Source organism: Oryzias latipes, chromosome 7, assembly GCF_002234675.1.
Source record: "Oryzias latipes chromosome 7, ASM223467v1".
NCBI classification, from domain to species: domain Eukaryota; kingdom Metazoa; phylum Chordata; class Actinopteri; order Beloniformes; family Adrianichthyidae; genus Oryzias; species Oryzias latipes.
Genome location: NC_019865.2, coordinates 6,673,105 through 6,690,522, shown reverse-complemented (window position 1 = coordinate 6,690,522; position 17,418 = coordinate 6,673,105). Strand labels below are relative to the sequence as shown.

Here is a 17,418-nt window from a genome sequence, read left to right as displayed (position 1 = left end):
TAAACATACAAAAGGGTCGTATTCAAAGCATATCAACTGTCAAATAAAAACTTAAAACCATTTCTGGGAAAAACAACTAAATAAAAATGTTATGAAGGACGTGACATTGATCAATAAAGATCTCGGCTTTCAGCTCCGGCTCCTGTTTTGAATTAAAAGCGAAGAAGTGAAGGACAGCTCTATTGAAGAGGGGCTGATGTGCGTGTGCGCGGCAGCGGCGGCGGATTGCATTCCTTCGTTTGGAGCAGAGACGAGGTCAGCTTTCACATGTTTGTCTTCAGAAATCACACACAATGCTCTCATGCTTTCAGCCTTGATTGCAGTTGTAGCCACATACACCCAGTAAATAACTTTCAGTCATGTGAATAGCTTGCCATCAGGCTTCTTTCAGGCCATAAATGCGCGTGAAACCACAAAAAAAGTTACCCCATTGGTGGCCATGATTTCAAACCTGGAAAAACTGTATTTACAAGTTTGACTATGAGAATACTCAAAAAGTAGAATTTTTGATTGTTAAAAAAAAATACTAAAACAGTAATTTTGTTTGCATTCTCAAAATATGTTGATACAAAGAAGTCACAGGCTGGTTAGTTTAGTTTAACCTGTTTAGTTTAGTTAAGCCTGTTTAGTTTAGATTAACCATTACCTATTGAATTCTATGACTTAAGGTTCTTGATGATTCATGTTTATAACACAATTACCGGTATGAAGCCCACTGAGAGGACTATTGTTGTAAATATTGGGCTAGATAAATACAATCGAATAGAATCTTTCATTTCAAGTATTTATATCTTTATTTGTGTGGAATCTGCTCAGTAAACAACAAACCTGCATCTGTGTTTGTACACAGTGACGGCAGACATCCTCTATTAACTACAGAGGTGCTTTTTGAGTTGTCTTCATTTTTCAGTGAACAATGTTGTCAACTCTTTTATGCCATTAAACCTTAATGTAATTAAGATAATTAACTTAATTAAAAACAAACGTCACCTTCTTTTAATCGTCACATGACTACCCACTTTGTGTTCATCTGTTTCAAAGCAAAAACAATCAGTAATATCCATTATTCTCTGTCGGCCATATACATCTTTAGACTTTCACCATGGCAACGGGCTGAATGAGGCAACCATGGCCTTGGCTGCTTTTTGAAGTACTCAGTGACATCAAAATGGCCTTGTCACAAGCAGCAGAAAGACAGGAGGGGAAGGTTGGTCGTGTAAGAACAAAGGCTGGCACATCCACTGAGGCTGTATGTTTTCTGCCTCCTTCAGTCAAGGTCCAGGACTTTGTTTGACAAGTTACGGCCAATGAAGTGTGACTCAATTTTCCATGTGTGTTTTTTGCTGTGACACTGCTTCCACTTGATTTTTCCAGATCAGTTTGAATAGTGAGATGAGTCATGTGTTCAGTGAACCATGCTCTCATTTGTTTTTCCTCAGAGTGCATTTTCCTACTGAAGAAAGCTAATGTGCCAAAATGACTTTAAAAAACCCGCACATGAAAAAGACACTAACATCCATTAAGATGATATTAACATAATAAATATGATCCACATAGGAAGATTTTCAAGCTGATAGTGAAAGCTGATCTAAAATTAAAAAAAATGTACAAAGTACTCTCAGTGGAATTTTCAGTTTAAAGCCAGTTTGCTATATATTGGTAACATGTTACTATTTTGAAGTGATTTGCTTAAAATTGCCTTGCATAGGCTTATTAAATAAATTGTTCTTGTTCTTGTGGCATTTTTGTTATGATGGAGGACATATAAAAGAGAAAATTAGCTTAAAATTGCATATCTGAGTATTTCTGTATTCAAATCATGGTGAATTGGGAGCAGACAAAAAAAACGTGAGTGGAAGAAGTTTGTATATGTGATGTAGGACCTACAACAGCAAGCCACAAGTTCCCTGCTCTGCACCAGGCTGATGCATCCAGTTGCAGACAAACAGATACACCTATGTTCTGTTTTCCTTGACTGAGCTGGAATCTAGATGAAATCTGTTCAGTTGGATGGCTCTCATATTATTTGCACCGGTAATGTTAAATTGGGGTGTGAGGTGCTGTAAGTTAGTGGGAGAGAGTTTAAACAAAGGAATGAAGGGAAATGAGGGTGGGCTCCACACAAACAGTCCCACCCTCAACTCAGGCAAATTTCTAATGAACTCCTGCCGCTCTGCAGAAACTATGTCCTAGAAAACGACACAGGGATTTGATTTTGCCTAAAAATGACATTGTCCTAAATAAAAGACCACTGGAAACGCTTGGAAACAAATCAAAAGATGATCGGAGTGGGACTTTAGGCTTTGGTTGATTTATTACTTTTGTTTATTGATTGACACAGTGGGCAGTGGGCGTGTCGTTTGCTTGTGCGAGGTAGCGTCATCGTGGAGACACCTTGCACTTAAGGACGACTTCTTTTGACCGTCCTGCTTCTTTTTGTTACTCTCTAAATCCAAATGTACATTCATTCAATTTAATTCAGTTTTATTTATATAGCCCAATATTACAACACATTTGTCTCAACGGGCTTCACTGATTGTACAAAACATAAAATCAGTAATAAAATACAATGACTGATTGCTAAACTAAACTAAGTAGTTGTAGTTGAACACAGATTTCGGCGCTTTGAGGCGGGGTGGGCTCAGATAAGAACGAGTAAGGCTCTGCACATGCTCAGTGCACATTGCACTGAGTTTCTGTCAAAATACTTAGGGCAAAGCAAGTAAAGGTTTGGCTGTACTTCACAGCAAAAGATACTAATTCAGCAACCTGTTGGATCAGAGTGACATGTACAGTACTCTGAACAAAGACTGTCACTGTCGGGATGAGCAGTGAAATGTGTTTTTAATTCCACGTGTGTGAAAATGGAGATGCAGTGCAGACAGTCAGAAAGAATGAAACAAAGCATCTTAGCCACAGTCAAGCACTCTCGTTCCACGCTCATTTATCACACTTTAATGTTTATGGAAAGAATTGGAAATATTTTTCTTTTTTGGAGTGTATCATTATGTGTGTATCATAAAACACTTTATTTTTTCCATCATACTTGTAGAGCCTTATTGGTTAAGACACATTTTTCTTTTTTTTTCTTCCTCATTTGTTGTGAAAATGAGACAAAATTGAGTGTTCAAAAAACGTTTCTTAATTTACCAAAAGACAAGCACCATGAATCTGATTGGGTAAAAGCAACTATATGATAAAGAGTTACAGTGCTTAGTGCTCTGATCATTAAATTACATGCATTTTACCATTTTATTAATGCGAGCGGTGAATTTATATTTAGACAAAGTTGTTTCTAATTCATATTCTTAAAAAAATTGTGAAATATTGTCTCCGATACTGTCACCAACTTAGACTCGCCTCTGGAAGACAACACACATCTTCCACACATTCTTTTATATGTTACATTTCCTTAACGTTACGCCGCATGTGAGCTTCTTTTAAAAGAAGGAACTTCTTTTAACAGAAGCTTTAACAGGAACTTTTTTAGTCACATGCTTGACTTGTCAGTAATAGCAACAATTGTTTTTTTTTTTAAAAAGCACTTTCTTCTTTCTTGATTCCTCTATTTTTAATTCTACTTCATAGGCATATTACTAGCTTGATTTTAATACTAATATTTTCTTTTTCGATCACTAACATTTTACCAAAAGAGCTTATAAATGAGTTTATTCCAATATAAAATCCTTCACAAAAGCTTTAACTCTCTGAATGTTAAATGTACGAGTCTTTAAGTATCTAAAAAAATTTAAGTTGACATAACTATGGCTGTTATTTATCATTCTAAAATCTTTATTTTATTTTTTTTACACTAGCTTATTTTGCCCGAAGCAACCAGCATCGGCTGTCACCCACAGCCGAAGCGTGCAGTTGCATCACTGCACACATTGAGTTAAAATATGTAGAGAAAGCATAAATGCTGACGCTTTGTCATGCAGAACCTGGTTTGGGTGTAATTGTTAGGTAGAAAATGTGTTTTTTTTAACGTGGGAGGGTTTATTGCATAAATCAGAGGAGCTGTCAGTTGAATGAGACCCATTAAGCTGGTATCAGCTCCAGGCCAAAGCATGAAAACACACAAATGAAAGGGAATTATTTAAGTGACACCTACCCTCTCCCCTCCCTACTCCCCTTCTGTTTTATTAAAGTTTGATTTGTCTCTAAGCAACATTAATTGCATAAAATGTATTTTTATTTTAAGTGCTCCTATGTTAATGAAATGCAACAATCATCAAAACTACACTCTGTGTGCATGTTTACTGTAAATAACTATGCATATTAAGATTGCAAATAAGCGTGCACATGTGTGTGCGCATCTAACTGTCTGAGAGTTTCCATCACAAGTGCGCTCTCCGGTTTAATGAGTTAAGGTGTTAGCGTTAGCTCCCGGGTTAGGGGAGGATGCTGCGGGGATGGCGCTGCCTCTCCACTTCCTCCCCACGCGTTCAGGCCCGAGGCTCTCTCACATTAATAACTCTGTATCCTTCTTGCAACACATCCAGCCTTTCGTTCTCCACTACTTTCACCTTCGCTTTGAAGTGAAACTTCATTTAAAGCAACTTTTTTTTTCCACCTTGGGAACTTTTCTATTACTTTCTCCTGTTATACACAGTTGATGCTGTGAAGACAGCTTTTCCTTTTTATTTTCTTCATTTTTTATGCATTAAGTTGGGCTTTCAGTCACAGATGCATGTGTGAGTCAACCTTTTTTTGGCACCATGTAAGTGTGAAGCAGATTTTGAGTTACCATGTATTACATAACAAACCTGTGACTTTGTGTGTATTATACATTTTTGTATTTTGAAGCTCTAAGTTTTATAGTACATAATTATTTGGAAGTAGGAAACACGAAGTGTTTCCTACTTCTTACCTACCTACTTTCCTACTTACCTACTTACCTTTGTTTTTTACTATGTTGGGCCAGAAATGTCAAGCCCCAATTTTAAGTGTATTAAATGACAAGTTTTAACAGTAACTTCACTTATACCAATAAAATAATTGTCAAAGCAAATCTCAGTAATAAGTAAAAAGTAACTGTAAACAGAAAAAAGTGAATCTGTGTTTGCCTGCTTCGTGCAGAATTTGTGCTCAACTTAGAAAGCTGAATTTAAAGCCTGAGTCGCATGCACCCACACTCATGCTGCAGACTTTTGGGTTCTTGTAGAGAAGAGGAACCACATCTTAAGAGACTCACCTCAAGGCATGTCATAAAGATGGAACATACAATTGTCGTGCATGTGGTAAGTGCATCGTGAAGTAGCAGCTAAAAACTTATTTTAAAAATAGCTTTTTTATAATTTCAAATTCACCCTTGCGCCTTTGCAAGTTGCCTTTGCTATCTCACTCACAGCAAGCCTATAAAAAATGTAAATGAACATTTTTGCTCCAAGGGTTCATCGAGTAGTCTACGACCTTAATATTTTGTTTGGGCCACCTGCGTACCCCGTATAGCTTTGTCATTTTTTGCCCACAGACAGCCCCTACCCACCTGTAGGGGCAGTTGTGGCCATGGCCTTAAAAATGTTAAGCCACAATTCAAAAACCTGAATTAAACAAATAAAATAATGGTCAAAACAAATCTTCGCAATGAGCAAAAACAGCAGGAAAAACAAGTGCACCTCTGTTGCTCTGTGCAGAAATTTTGGGGCTAATCACTCAGAAAGCAGGGCTTAAATATCCCAGTTCTGGTCTGTAGGTCAGCATAAGTGATGTAAAGAACATCTGTTTGCATTCTAACTTTTCTCTTTCCTGTGAGTTCCTTTCCTCGTACTTTTCTTTCTAACAGCTGCTCATTAGGGGGACCTACATCTTCAATCAAAACCCACTAAACTGAACTGCAAATGTAGCTTGACTAGATGCTAACAAGGCTCAAAATTATCAGACGTGCTCTTTTTTTCCTCTCCTTTTTAGCTGTCATGTTAATTTTATCCCCCTTCTCTGCCTCTGTCTGTGTGCACATATTCCCAGGCGTCTAACTAGTGTTTTCTGGGTGTTTGATTTGACTTTCTTCCTCACTCGTTTTTACAGCTGTCCTATTGCCTCCAAACTTTGTTTACTTTACCCTTCGTCTCATATAGTTCATTAATAATTAACATTTTAATCACTTTGTTCCTCCTCTGCATCTTTGATTTTTCAGTTAGTTTCTCTCTTCAAGTTTTACTTTTTCTTCATCAAAAATCTTGCTTTTCGCCTCCAGATGAATTCTACCTAATTATGTTCACCTTTTAAAGGAAAGGTAACTAGAGATTAGCCTGCAGTCAGTCTCTTTCTTTTAGTCTTAAATGGACTAGGACTCATTATGTTGGCTCAAATATCAGCTTAACTCAGTTAGAACCTCATTGACACGTATGGTCACACAATTATTTCCTTGCACTTTTTTTTATGCTGCTGTTCGCTTCGACAAACTTTTATTTTTTTCATCTGCTGTTAAAAAGTGTTCACAGTCTAAAAGGACTTAATTTACTAGAATAATTTGTCGGCTCATTTCTGTTGCATAACCTTGAAGTGAATGAATATTCCTGGACAGGATGCTTGGAACGTTTACTTTACATGTTTTTAATAAAGAGAGATTAGATTTGAAAACGGTTCTTATAATCTCTGTAGTCTAACTAACATGAGGATCTCAGGTGTCCACTGAAACCTCCTGCTTTGCAGTCTAAAGATAAATTGGTTTATTGGTTTATTTCAAGCAATAAAAGCAAAAGAAAAACACAAAAATTAAAAATATATCCTTTTTATTTTTAAAGATATTAAGTCATAAATTAATTGGAAAATAAAGATAATAATAGAAAGGGATGCTAACTTCTTGACATTATCTCTACTTATGATTAAACAATCAATTTGCACTTAAATTTGTACTAATGCAGTTGAATAGAGTTTAAGGATTTTTTTAGGATTTTAAGGTTTCTTTTATTATCGCTGATGTCCGTCTGTTTCCTACAACCCTTGTTCTTTCCCTTTCAGAAACTTTTTGGCCTCCTTTTGCCAGGACACAGTTGAAAATATGAATATTGTTCTTGACTCCTATTGATACAAATATGCATCAACCTTCTGCTCCAAAACGGCCTTAATTTAGTGTCTACTTGAAAACATAAGCATAAGGGAAATTTGTATTTTCTTATCTTAAAATTAAATTCAGCCGTCAAGGGGTTAATCTTGCACACACACACACACAACACATTGAATCCATTGATTATAAGGATTGTGAAATACAGGTTGACTATTTGAAATTATTGATTTAGTGCAAGTAAATGGAAAGAAGTGAATTTACATAATCCCACCCTGTTATGTTTTATCAAACTATTTTATTTCCTCACCGTTACCATAATCAGGTTCTTAACATCTATTTTGTGTAATCAATACTTTATCAGTCCAAGTGCAGATCTTTTATCAAGTAGCAAAGATAAAGTAGTTATTGATTATAATCAGAGATATTATTGCCCTGCTGCACCTACCATTATTATGCACCACACGTCATCTCAAAGAATCGAGTTAAATGGTTAAGAAAGCTCAAAGTGTGCATAAAAAAAGTTTTCTATAAATGTTACAACTAACTCAAAAGATCCCAAAGTTGAGCCATTCCTTCAGTTTTTTTACAGAGCTCCAACCAAACATTTCAATGACATCAAAACGATATTCCATCCATCTATTTTCTCAATCCGCCTGAATCCCTTTGGGAGGGACCCTGTCCCAGCTACACCTGGGCGAAGGCGGAGTACATCAAGGACAGGTTGCTAACCTGTCGCAGGGCCCCCCCCACTCTCACATTTGTACCTAGAGGCAACTTAGAGTCAGAAATCAACCTCTGAAGAATGTTTTTGGACTGTAGGAGGAAGCCAAAGTGTCAGAGGAAAACCCACACATGCACAAGAACATGCAAACTCAAACCAGGGCCTTTTCGCCGTGAGGCGAGAGCGCTAACCACTACTCCACCGAAACGATATCTGCCCTTGAAAAGATATCATCATTTATAAAAGGTCTGGAAACTTTATCTACAAGACAACATACTCAAGAGTCTGCTCACTCACCAGGTTCACAAAGGCAGGCGTGCTTTTCCCACAAGTCAGTGCAACGGCTGTGAGCTGGGCAGGGAGAAGAGAGACAAGGGTTTCCTACATTACACCCAGTCTCCACCTTGACAGCTCTGGATGGGCGGGGCAAAGCAGGCGCATCTGGTCGTACACCCAAACGGACACCCTATGAACAGAGACATATCTTGTTGCTGTTGTTGACATGTCGACTATCTATCTATCTATCTATCTATCTATCTATCTATCTATCTATCTATCTATCTATCTATCTATCTATCTATCTATCTATCTATCTATCTATCTATCTATCTATCTATCTATCTATCTATCTATCTATCTATCTATCTATCTATCTATCTATCTATCTATCTATCTATCTATCTCATCTGAACCTTATCTGGTCTTACCTGTATGCAGCCTCTTATTCCATTCTGGACTTCTCCAGATCCCAGCACTCCTCCCACATGCAGGTGCTTCACCTTAAGGCCAGGAATCTCATTTCCCACAATCACACTTTCCTAACAAACAGATATACAAGAGTGAGGAATAACCACATTACATGCAAAAGCAACGGGTCGAGAGACGACAAACAACAGACACCCAAATACAAAACTTTAACAAATCAAAATAGACTGAGCAGGACAAAAAATATAATTAAATAAAAAATATTTGTATTTGACGTGCTTTCTGCATTTAGTTCTTTTTTTGTTAAGCCTGCATCAGTACAGGGTGGTTGATACGACCCTTTTGCCTTTCATCAAAAAAAGGAAACGGGATGGCGGTAACTGACAGATGACCTAATTGAAAAAAAAGGCCACAATGATATGCAATTACTAAAGAGAAGGTTGGTGATTTGGTGATTATGCTGACAAAATAATAGGACAGTCCTGACATGAAACAGCTTTCTGGAGTAATGAAAACAAAATCAACAAACACCATTCATCATCATTACAGCAGCACCGCGAGGGATGCTCAAACAGAGAGTTCAGATAGCTCTGACAGCAGCTGCACACATGCCAAAGCCTTCCACTGGCGTTTACTGCTTAATTTCTCCTGCGATGTTTAATAATTTTATGTCTTTCTGCACCATTTATTCAGTCTGTTACTTTGCAGAGATGCCTGGTGAATAGCAACCTAAAGACAAGAGACAGAGCGTGCTGGCAGATCATTTAGGAAATTAAAATAACATGAAAACAAAAGTGTTTGTTTGACTTCGAGCATAGCAAAAAACCACAGTGTGTGCACTTTTTGAGCTCATGTTGCTGTTGCATATGTGCAGCTCAAACAAAACTCATGTACAGACACATCAAATAAACATCATCCAGCACAATCTGACAAAGTAATCCACAAGAGATTAGGGAAACTAGGATTAGTGTCCCACATCTTGGAGGATCTCGTTCTGTGCAGCAATGAAAAAAATCCTGTTTTTGTTACAAACATTAATTTCTTGTGTGTATTTGTTGAAATGGATCCCCCTTAAGGGTCAGGAGTTTCATGTCAGACTTAACATTATTCAATTACATATTTGTGTCTTCAGTTTCACAATAATTCGATGGCACAAAAGCAAAAATTGTGCTAGTCCCGTGGTAAAAAAATGGAATTAAAATTAAGATTCTTTATTAAAAGTAAATTATTTGGAGTAAATTTTCTTCAATATCTAAGATGATGGACTTGATACAAAAATATTTCCTTGTAATTTAGAAACCAACCCCACGGTGAATTTAAAAATGTAGGAAGAAATGCTTCATTATTGTGTTTCCTATCTGCTAGAACATGGAGTCTGTCCAAAAGGTCCGTACGAAGTTTATCACCTGATATCGACCAAAGTCAAGCTTCAGTGTGGCGACGTAGCGCGTCTCCCGGCCGCTGCGGACGTCTCGCAGCTCCAGCTGGAGGTCGTGCCACCGACCATCTGCCACTTGTACCTGATCCAAACGCAAGCGCACTGGTCGAGTTGAACCACGGGTGACGGAGAACACCAGCTGACTGTTAATAACCTATGAGGTAAAAAAAAAATAAAAAAAACACAATCAACAGAAAAAAAAACATGATAAATAAAGACAAAAGGAAAGAGTATGTAGCATTTTGCATAGCCTTGTATGCATATGAAATCCCACATTTAAGACAAGATTAAGTTAAATTAATGATGTTTTTGCATAAAAACAAAGCATTAATAGATTTTCCAATATTTCCACTTTTTCTATCTGTTGCTAATACAGGAGGATCATTTTATGTGCGTCTTGGATAAGACTGAGCTTAAGATAGGCAACACTGATTTCAAGCACACAATTAAACTGTAAATGGTAGCAAAGAGGAAGTGGTTTCCATTTATCTTTTTAATCAATGCAGTTTCATTGATCTGCACTCAAGACGTGTCTTTGAGAAAGTCAAAAACTTCAAAGTACAAACAATTTTAGTTACAAAAAAGTCTGGTTTAAAGAAATTGGTTTAATGTTCCGAAGCATCATCATCATCTACAGTAAAGTAAAAATGTAAAAAAATGTATATTTAAATTATAATTATAAAATAAGAAATGTTTTATTTCTGCAATAAGACCTAATTCTTCCATTTCAAACAAAAATTGGGGTGTTGTGTCTACCTGGAACAGCAAACTGGTGTACTGGCCAGCCTGCGCCTGCAGCAGCGTCCCATCGCGGGCTCTGGTTCTGAACACCAGGCCAAGATACCAAGGGGTGGAGATGGTGACGTCATTTTTCAGGTCCCACCAGAGGGCGCTGTTCCCCAGGAAGCGATGAGGGTGTTGCATTGCTAACGATCAAATACGTGTACAAAAATGTTAAAAAAGTTTTACACAAGCAACATTATAACTTAAGCTTCGTTTTGTGAATTGTTGCATTCTAATAGATTTTCCTGAATTAAAAACCGTTTAACAGGAATCTCACGTTAAGGTGGATGCAAGCACAAGACACTAGAGAAATTCTTTAATTTTTGCTCTCCAAAATCAGATAGACCCTGCAACAGACTGGCGACCTGTTCAGGGTGTCCCTTGCCCATAAGTGGCCGGGTTAGGCTCCGGCAGCCCCGTGACCCCAAAAGGGAACAACGGAAGAAGATGAATGACGAAAATCAGACAGGGCTGCTGGAGCCTATCCTAGCCACTGTTGGTTAAAGGCCGAGAACATCCCAGACAGGTTGCGAGTCCATGACAGGGCCACAGTAATTTACATTTAGCAAAATTAATTACCTAAAAAATGTGTCTAATTTTAGCGTTCAGCACAGAAATGTAATTATATAATTAACGGACATTGCAAGTAAGACTTACAGTAAGTGGTTTAAATATTGGTTGACTTGAAACAAAGTCACAAAAACAAACAGAGAAAAAAAGAGAATCAAATAGTTTCCCAACAAAAGCGGCAAGAAAAAGCCATAAATCTTTTCCAGCCTGACATTCATCAATCCTGTAAACCTGTATTTCATCATGACCACTGGGCCATTTTTTTTAACACTGTCAGATTTACAAGAACAAATTAAGTCCCGGAACTACAGAACATTTATCTTTTTTGTCCACAACGATATTTTGCTTCAATATTTCGCCTCAGAGTTGGACATCTGTGCTCACAATCTGGAAATGCCAGTAGATAGAAAAGCCCAGACATGACCCACCTTGATTGTTTACAGGAAGAAATAAAGGCAGATTTTCTTCCACACAGTTTAATTAGTTTAGATGACACTTTACACTTTCTTACTTGTTTTATTTGTCTCAATAAAACCACTTTGAAACGGCTTTTCAGGTTAAGCCACAAACATCATCATCTTGAGCCTTGCCCTTACTTCTGCGGCATTGTCTCTGACTTCTTGCTCAGAATATTTTTTTAAATCTATTCCACTGCTCTCTTTAAAGTACAGAACGAGGAAGTGAAGAGAAGCTGGGGGGCAGTAAGGTCTGGGAAGCAGAATAATCAGGATCTGTACTGTAACAGCATCCTGTAAACCGGAGCTGTTGAATGAATCATGTATTTTAAAACTTGCAGCTGCCCTTTGTGGTTTATGGAGGATTTCAGTATTTATTCATCTATGTATTTATATATTTTCACCAACTGAAGCCCATTAATAGGCAAATTCACACAAAAATCACAAAAATTTCAAATTTTTCATATTAATATACCAAATACATATAATAAAAACAGACATGTGCATTTTTTCAAATTTTCACAAACCTTTGATATTTGTTAAAAGACAAGATTTAAAAGAGCAGGAGTGAGAAAGTCAAGGTGAGGACAGCAGAAGATAGAAGCATTTGCCAAAATACAAATTCGACAAAATATGCCAAATTTCACATTATATGATTCTTCCTTACCCGGTTTACTAAAATGAAAAACCCCATAACACTCATAATCTTTTTAATTTATGAGATTTAGTCATCCTAATAAGAAACCCACATTGATTAAAGTTGAATGTTGACAAGGGAGTAGCAATAAAAGATGGAGAAAACATCTGACGTAATGTCCTAATATCAAACCGATATCAACTTTGTTTGCTGCAGGACCTCAGAGTCCTCAATTGTTACATTAAAAATTAAAATAATTTTTTTTCCAAGAACTTTATGGAATAATATTGATTTAATCCCAAAGGCCATTACATTACAGAATGTAAATAAATAAATAAATATAGTTGATTGGCTCTGCTGTGCTTTCAAAAAATGTAAAGAGAATTTATAATTTATTTTCATTTGTGCAAAGAGATTAACCCTAAATAACTATTCGTATCAGGATTCAGTAGACACATTTCTGAAACCCCTATGTATCTATTTATTCATTTACTGATAGAATAATTATAAAAATAAAAACCTAGGCGGAAAAGTTTTTGCTCATTTTCAGAACTTTATGGCGAAAATAAAATGTTATTATTATTTATTTTTTAAAATGACTACTTGCAGTACTGAAATAATGTAAAATATTTTGAGGATCTTTTCTTTATAATACAATTACACCATGTTAAAAATGTGTGAACCAAATTAGAGACAGTGGGTAAATGAAGGGATTTTTCCTGATCATGTCAGTATTATTGCATCTTAAACTAACATTGTCGTGAGCAAAACTGACCAAATCACCTAACGTGCCATATTTGATATCTCAAAAATATGATATTGCAATTTCTTTGCAGATTTCATCAAAAGGATTAAAAAAAAGATCTGTCAATTCTTTGTTTTAATGGGCTTTACAGGGTTAATGCACATGACTGAACAAATACAGACTAATTTGACCTGAATATTAAGTGTTAAAATCAGCCTCTCACCCTGGCTGCAGTCCTTTCCGCCATGTCCCACGGGACAGTCACAGGAGAAGGTCTCCCAGCTCACACTGCAGGTGCCCCCATTCTGACACGGGTTCGACTTGCAGAAGGGGTGTTTGGCGCTGCAGCCTGAAAGCAGCAGGAGACTGTTCAAGTTTCAAAAGATACTTGTATAATTTGCATCTTTATAAATGTAGCTTGAGGAGTTGAAAGGCATGCACGCTCGAGACATAATCTTTATTTAAACAGTTTGGAGTTCAAGCAGGAATGTACATGTAAACGACGCAAATGTTAAGATTTCATTAAGGGTTTTTTTGCATCTGAAAAGTGGAATCTCTCAAAAATGTAACATATTTACTTATTTATAGACAAAAATTATTTATAAAATTTTTATACTTTCTGACATGTTTAAACATGTATTTTCTTTTATCAACTTAAGCATTAATGCAGGGCAGGGACTTGCAAAAATCTCATAAAGGTGTCACATTCTCTTTTGTTTTAATGAAAATGAGCTTTCACATGAGTCTATTGTTTTTTTGTTCATGAGAATGCTGTTGATATTACCTTTGATGAGTCCTTTTTTTAAGGTTATGAACTTTATTGAAAATAAAGCTTAAAAGTTACAAGAATTCCAGAAAATAATGTTTGATGCAAACATTTTGGGGTTTGATCAAAACAGTTGATTTTTAAATTACTTTCTTAAACACTCTGTTTTTCTTTGTTTTACAGCTGTAACTCCACAGATCTTATAAACTAAATATATTTAAATACATCTAATGACAATCAAAAGAGATATGCTGTTACTAAACCAAAATTACCAATTTCTCCGTTACTATAGGTTAAAAATGCAACATCAGCCAGGAGAATAAGTAGAATGAGCAATGCTGACCAGGGAGCGTCCCATTGTTAGCAATAAATCCAGCAAGATCCAGTGGCTTGTTGTCAATGTGCAGCTCTTTCATGCAGCCAATAAACTCCCTGGTGCCAAATGGGAAGTTGTCAGGCACGTTGGGAACTCCACCCAGGAATAATGGACCTGTCAGATCCAGAGACCTGCAAAAAAAAAAAAAGATAAATTGGAAGAAAACTCAAGAAACTCATGGGATTAGAGAGATTTAGGGATGAAATACTGGATTATCCCTCCAAGGAATGGACGGGAGGCATCAAAAATGAAAGTAAGGAAAATGTATGACATGAAAAGAACATGCACACGGTCTAACAAAACTGTGTCAGCAAGGTAAATGTTCAAAAGAATCAAATAACAGAAAGAATCAGATAATCCTCGGGAGGGAAAGATGAGAAAGAAATGTGACAGATTAAAAAAGCAAATGACTAAATTAATTCTACTGAAACAATTATCTGAAGAGAGGAAAATGAAGGAAAGGCAAAAGCTAAAACGAGACGGAAAATACTGCAAATGTTGGGGGACACCTACAAATATCATAAGGCATTAAAAACACAAGAAAATGATCAAAGTCAAAACATCCCAGAGGACAAAACTCCAGAAAAAAAGGCAGAATTTCATTGGAAGCAAATTATGTGGGAAAGAAGAGTGTAAAGGTGAAGGCAGCACAAGGAGTCTGACTGAAAAAAGATCCAGATGAAACAACAAAAGGTGCAATTAAAGAAGAATGTCAAGATTAAGCAGAGCTGTAAATAATAAATAAAAGGAGCTTTAAATACCCACTCCAATGAAAATTGTGTTTTTGGTGGTTTTAACATGTTCTGATAATGGAGGACATGTATAAGGAAAGTAAGTTAAAATCGCATTTTTGATCATTTTTTAAATTCTAATTGTTGGAAAATCAGGAGCAGACAAAAAAAGATCTGTTCAAAAAGAGCTTATTTGTTACATAGAAAAAAATGCTGGGAAGGCCACGAGGTCCCTGCTGCCCTGATGCATCCACTTGCAGACAAACATATCCATGTACATCTTCATTTTCCTACTCTGAGCTGGCATCTGGCCCAGAACTGTACAGTCGAATAGCTCCAATATTGCTCGCCATTTTTGTTACACAGTTAATGCTAGGCTGGTGGTTGTGAGGGGCTGTAAGCTAGCAGGAGAGTGTGTTAACAGAGAGCTCTCCGCAATGGGGAGGGGAAGGGAGGGCAGGGTTGCTCCATGCCTATACTCCTATTTACTTTATTTCTAATGAACTACTAAAGCTCTGCAGAAACTATATTCAACACGTTTTGGCTAAAAATTGCATCATTATAATTAAAATACAACTTTTTTTTTGAGCATCTTCATATTGATGGTTTGTTAAGAACAGGTTGATGAAATTGGAGAATGGATCACCAAGCTGTGAACATAACAGGGACAATTGCACCTGAGGATGTCTGTGTGACAGATGAGCAGAAATTGATAAAAAGAAAACAAACAGGAACAAGAAGTCGACTGAGTCAATGAGTAATGAAGTTCAAGAAACAAGAAAGACGGATCCCAAGATGAAACAGTTGAGTTTTTTCAAAAACCCTTAGTCACTCTCTACAACAGAAATGTCCTTTTTAGATGGAGGCCTTTAAAATTTTGTTTTGAGACTCATGTTTTTTCAGGTTATAGAACATCCCATGTGTTTTTTTTTAAACATTGTCAGATTTGACAATTGTCAGATTTGGAAGGCTTCAGTGGGTAATTAGGGGAACATGCATACTATTGAAGGCCTGAACAACTGCAGTGATGTGCACCAGCGACTGCATATGTCATCCAGGCAACGCAGGATGGAAAACAACTCAGAGTGACTCAGAACTGCTGGGAAACATCTCTTCCAGCATTGATAAAATAAAATAAAAATTGTGGTTAGGGGAGAAGAACAAAAATGATTTTTAGAGTACATTAAACATTTGCATAAATTAACTCTTAAAGCTGTAATCTAGTGACCCAGATACGGCGCTGCCAGCTGGCCAAAGTGCTGCTGCACAGTGATGAGCTTTATTTGTTTTCTACTTAGTGAAAATTGCCTTTGAATATGCATTAAGCTCTGCGATCAGTCGCAGATTATATGTAATGAAAGTTATCTTTACAACCCCTCCAGTATATCCTGAGCAAACACCAAACACGGCCCAAAGTAATGACTGTACTGAGCCTGTCCTCAGGTGCATCAAAGGTTAAAAAAATCTGTTGAGTAAATTTACCTCCATGGATTGAAAAGGAAGGCCTCAGGGATGAACGGTGAAGCTGTAATTAAGATTCTCCACTGAGAAATAAGGTTTGGGTTCTAAATTGGCTAGTGACTTCTTAGCATCATTATAAAGTCTCATATCAGCAGCTAATTGTTTGTTAATTGTGAAAAAAAAAACACTGACCACAGGTTTGGGAATGTATATGCCCTCGTTTTGGACTGTTAATGTCAACTTTAAAAAATAAAACTGTAACCAATTAAGTTTATTTGTATCTTTCAAATAAGGTTTGTTTAAAACAGTGACAAAGTAGTTTTGTCAAACTGTTCCCATTACTCTCACAGTTATAGGCTGACAGTTTCATGGGAGTAACAAAAAAAAAGACATTTGAATGTGTTCATTGATTTCCAATGTTTCTCTGTCGCAACCCGATCCGTAACCTATACCCTGCATGTGCCAAATACGTCTATTTCAGGAAACGCATTTTAATGCACTGTGTTAACAATCATGAAAATGTTTATTTTAATGTTGACAAAAACAATAGAAATGAGGAAAGTTCTCTCTGCCCTTAAATACACCGATAACCCAGTCGTCATAAATACTCTTGAAATATGGTTTCAGTTCAGACGGAACTTTGACTGTGGGGATCTCCCGCATTTGAGTCCCATAAATATGACTCACTTGTTTCCCCATGCTAGACTGGACTCTGGTTTCATTCTCTGGAAAAAGCAAGGTATTCATTTGTTCAAAGACATGTACATAAACTCTGTTTTTGCCCGTTTTGATGATCTTTCACATAAGTTTAATCTCCCCCGGTCTAGCCTATTCTGTTACTTCCAAATTCGCCACTTCCTTCACCGTCATACCCCAGACTTTCCATATTTGCCGTTACGCTCAGGTATAGAAGCACTTCTAGAAACCCCAGTACATCTTAGAAGATTTATCTTAAGAATATACGATCAGATAACTTCCTTAAAAAACACAAATCTTGTAAAACTCAGGACCGATTGGGTGA

At 36.8% G+C, this 17,418-nt stretch overlaps 1 protein-coding gene across 3 annotated transcripts in view; it reads right to left on the bottom strand.

Annotated features, from left to right (window-relative positions):
• The window catches only part of celsr3 (cadherin EGF LAG seven-pass G-type receptor 3), a 103,621-nt gene that overhangs the window by 32,688 nt on the left and 53,515 nt on the right, over positions 1–17,418 (bottom strand). For all 3 annotated transcript variants that reach the window (XM_020704490.2, XM_011476832.3, XM_020704489.2), the window contains 6 exons: positions 14,173–14,336; positions 13,287–13,412; positions 10,630–10,799; positions 9,842–10,027; positions 8,438–8,548; positions 8,028–8,196 (listed from right to left, as the gene is read on the bottom strand). In XM_020704490.2, coding sequence (XP_020560149.1) covers positions 8,028–8,196; positions 8,438–8,548; positions 9,842–10,027; positions 10,630–10,799; positions 13,287–13,412; positions 14,173–14,336 — 926 coding nt within the window. The remainder of the gene's footprint in view (positions 1–8,027; positions 8,197–8,437; positions 8,549–9,841; positions 10,028–10,629; positions 10,800–13,286; positions 13,413–14,172; positions 14,337–17,418) is intronic.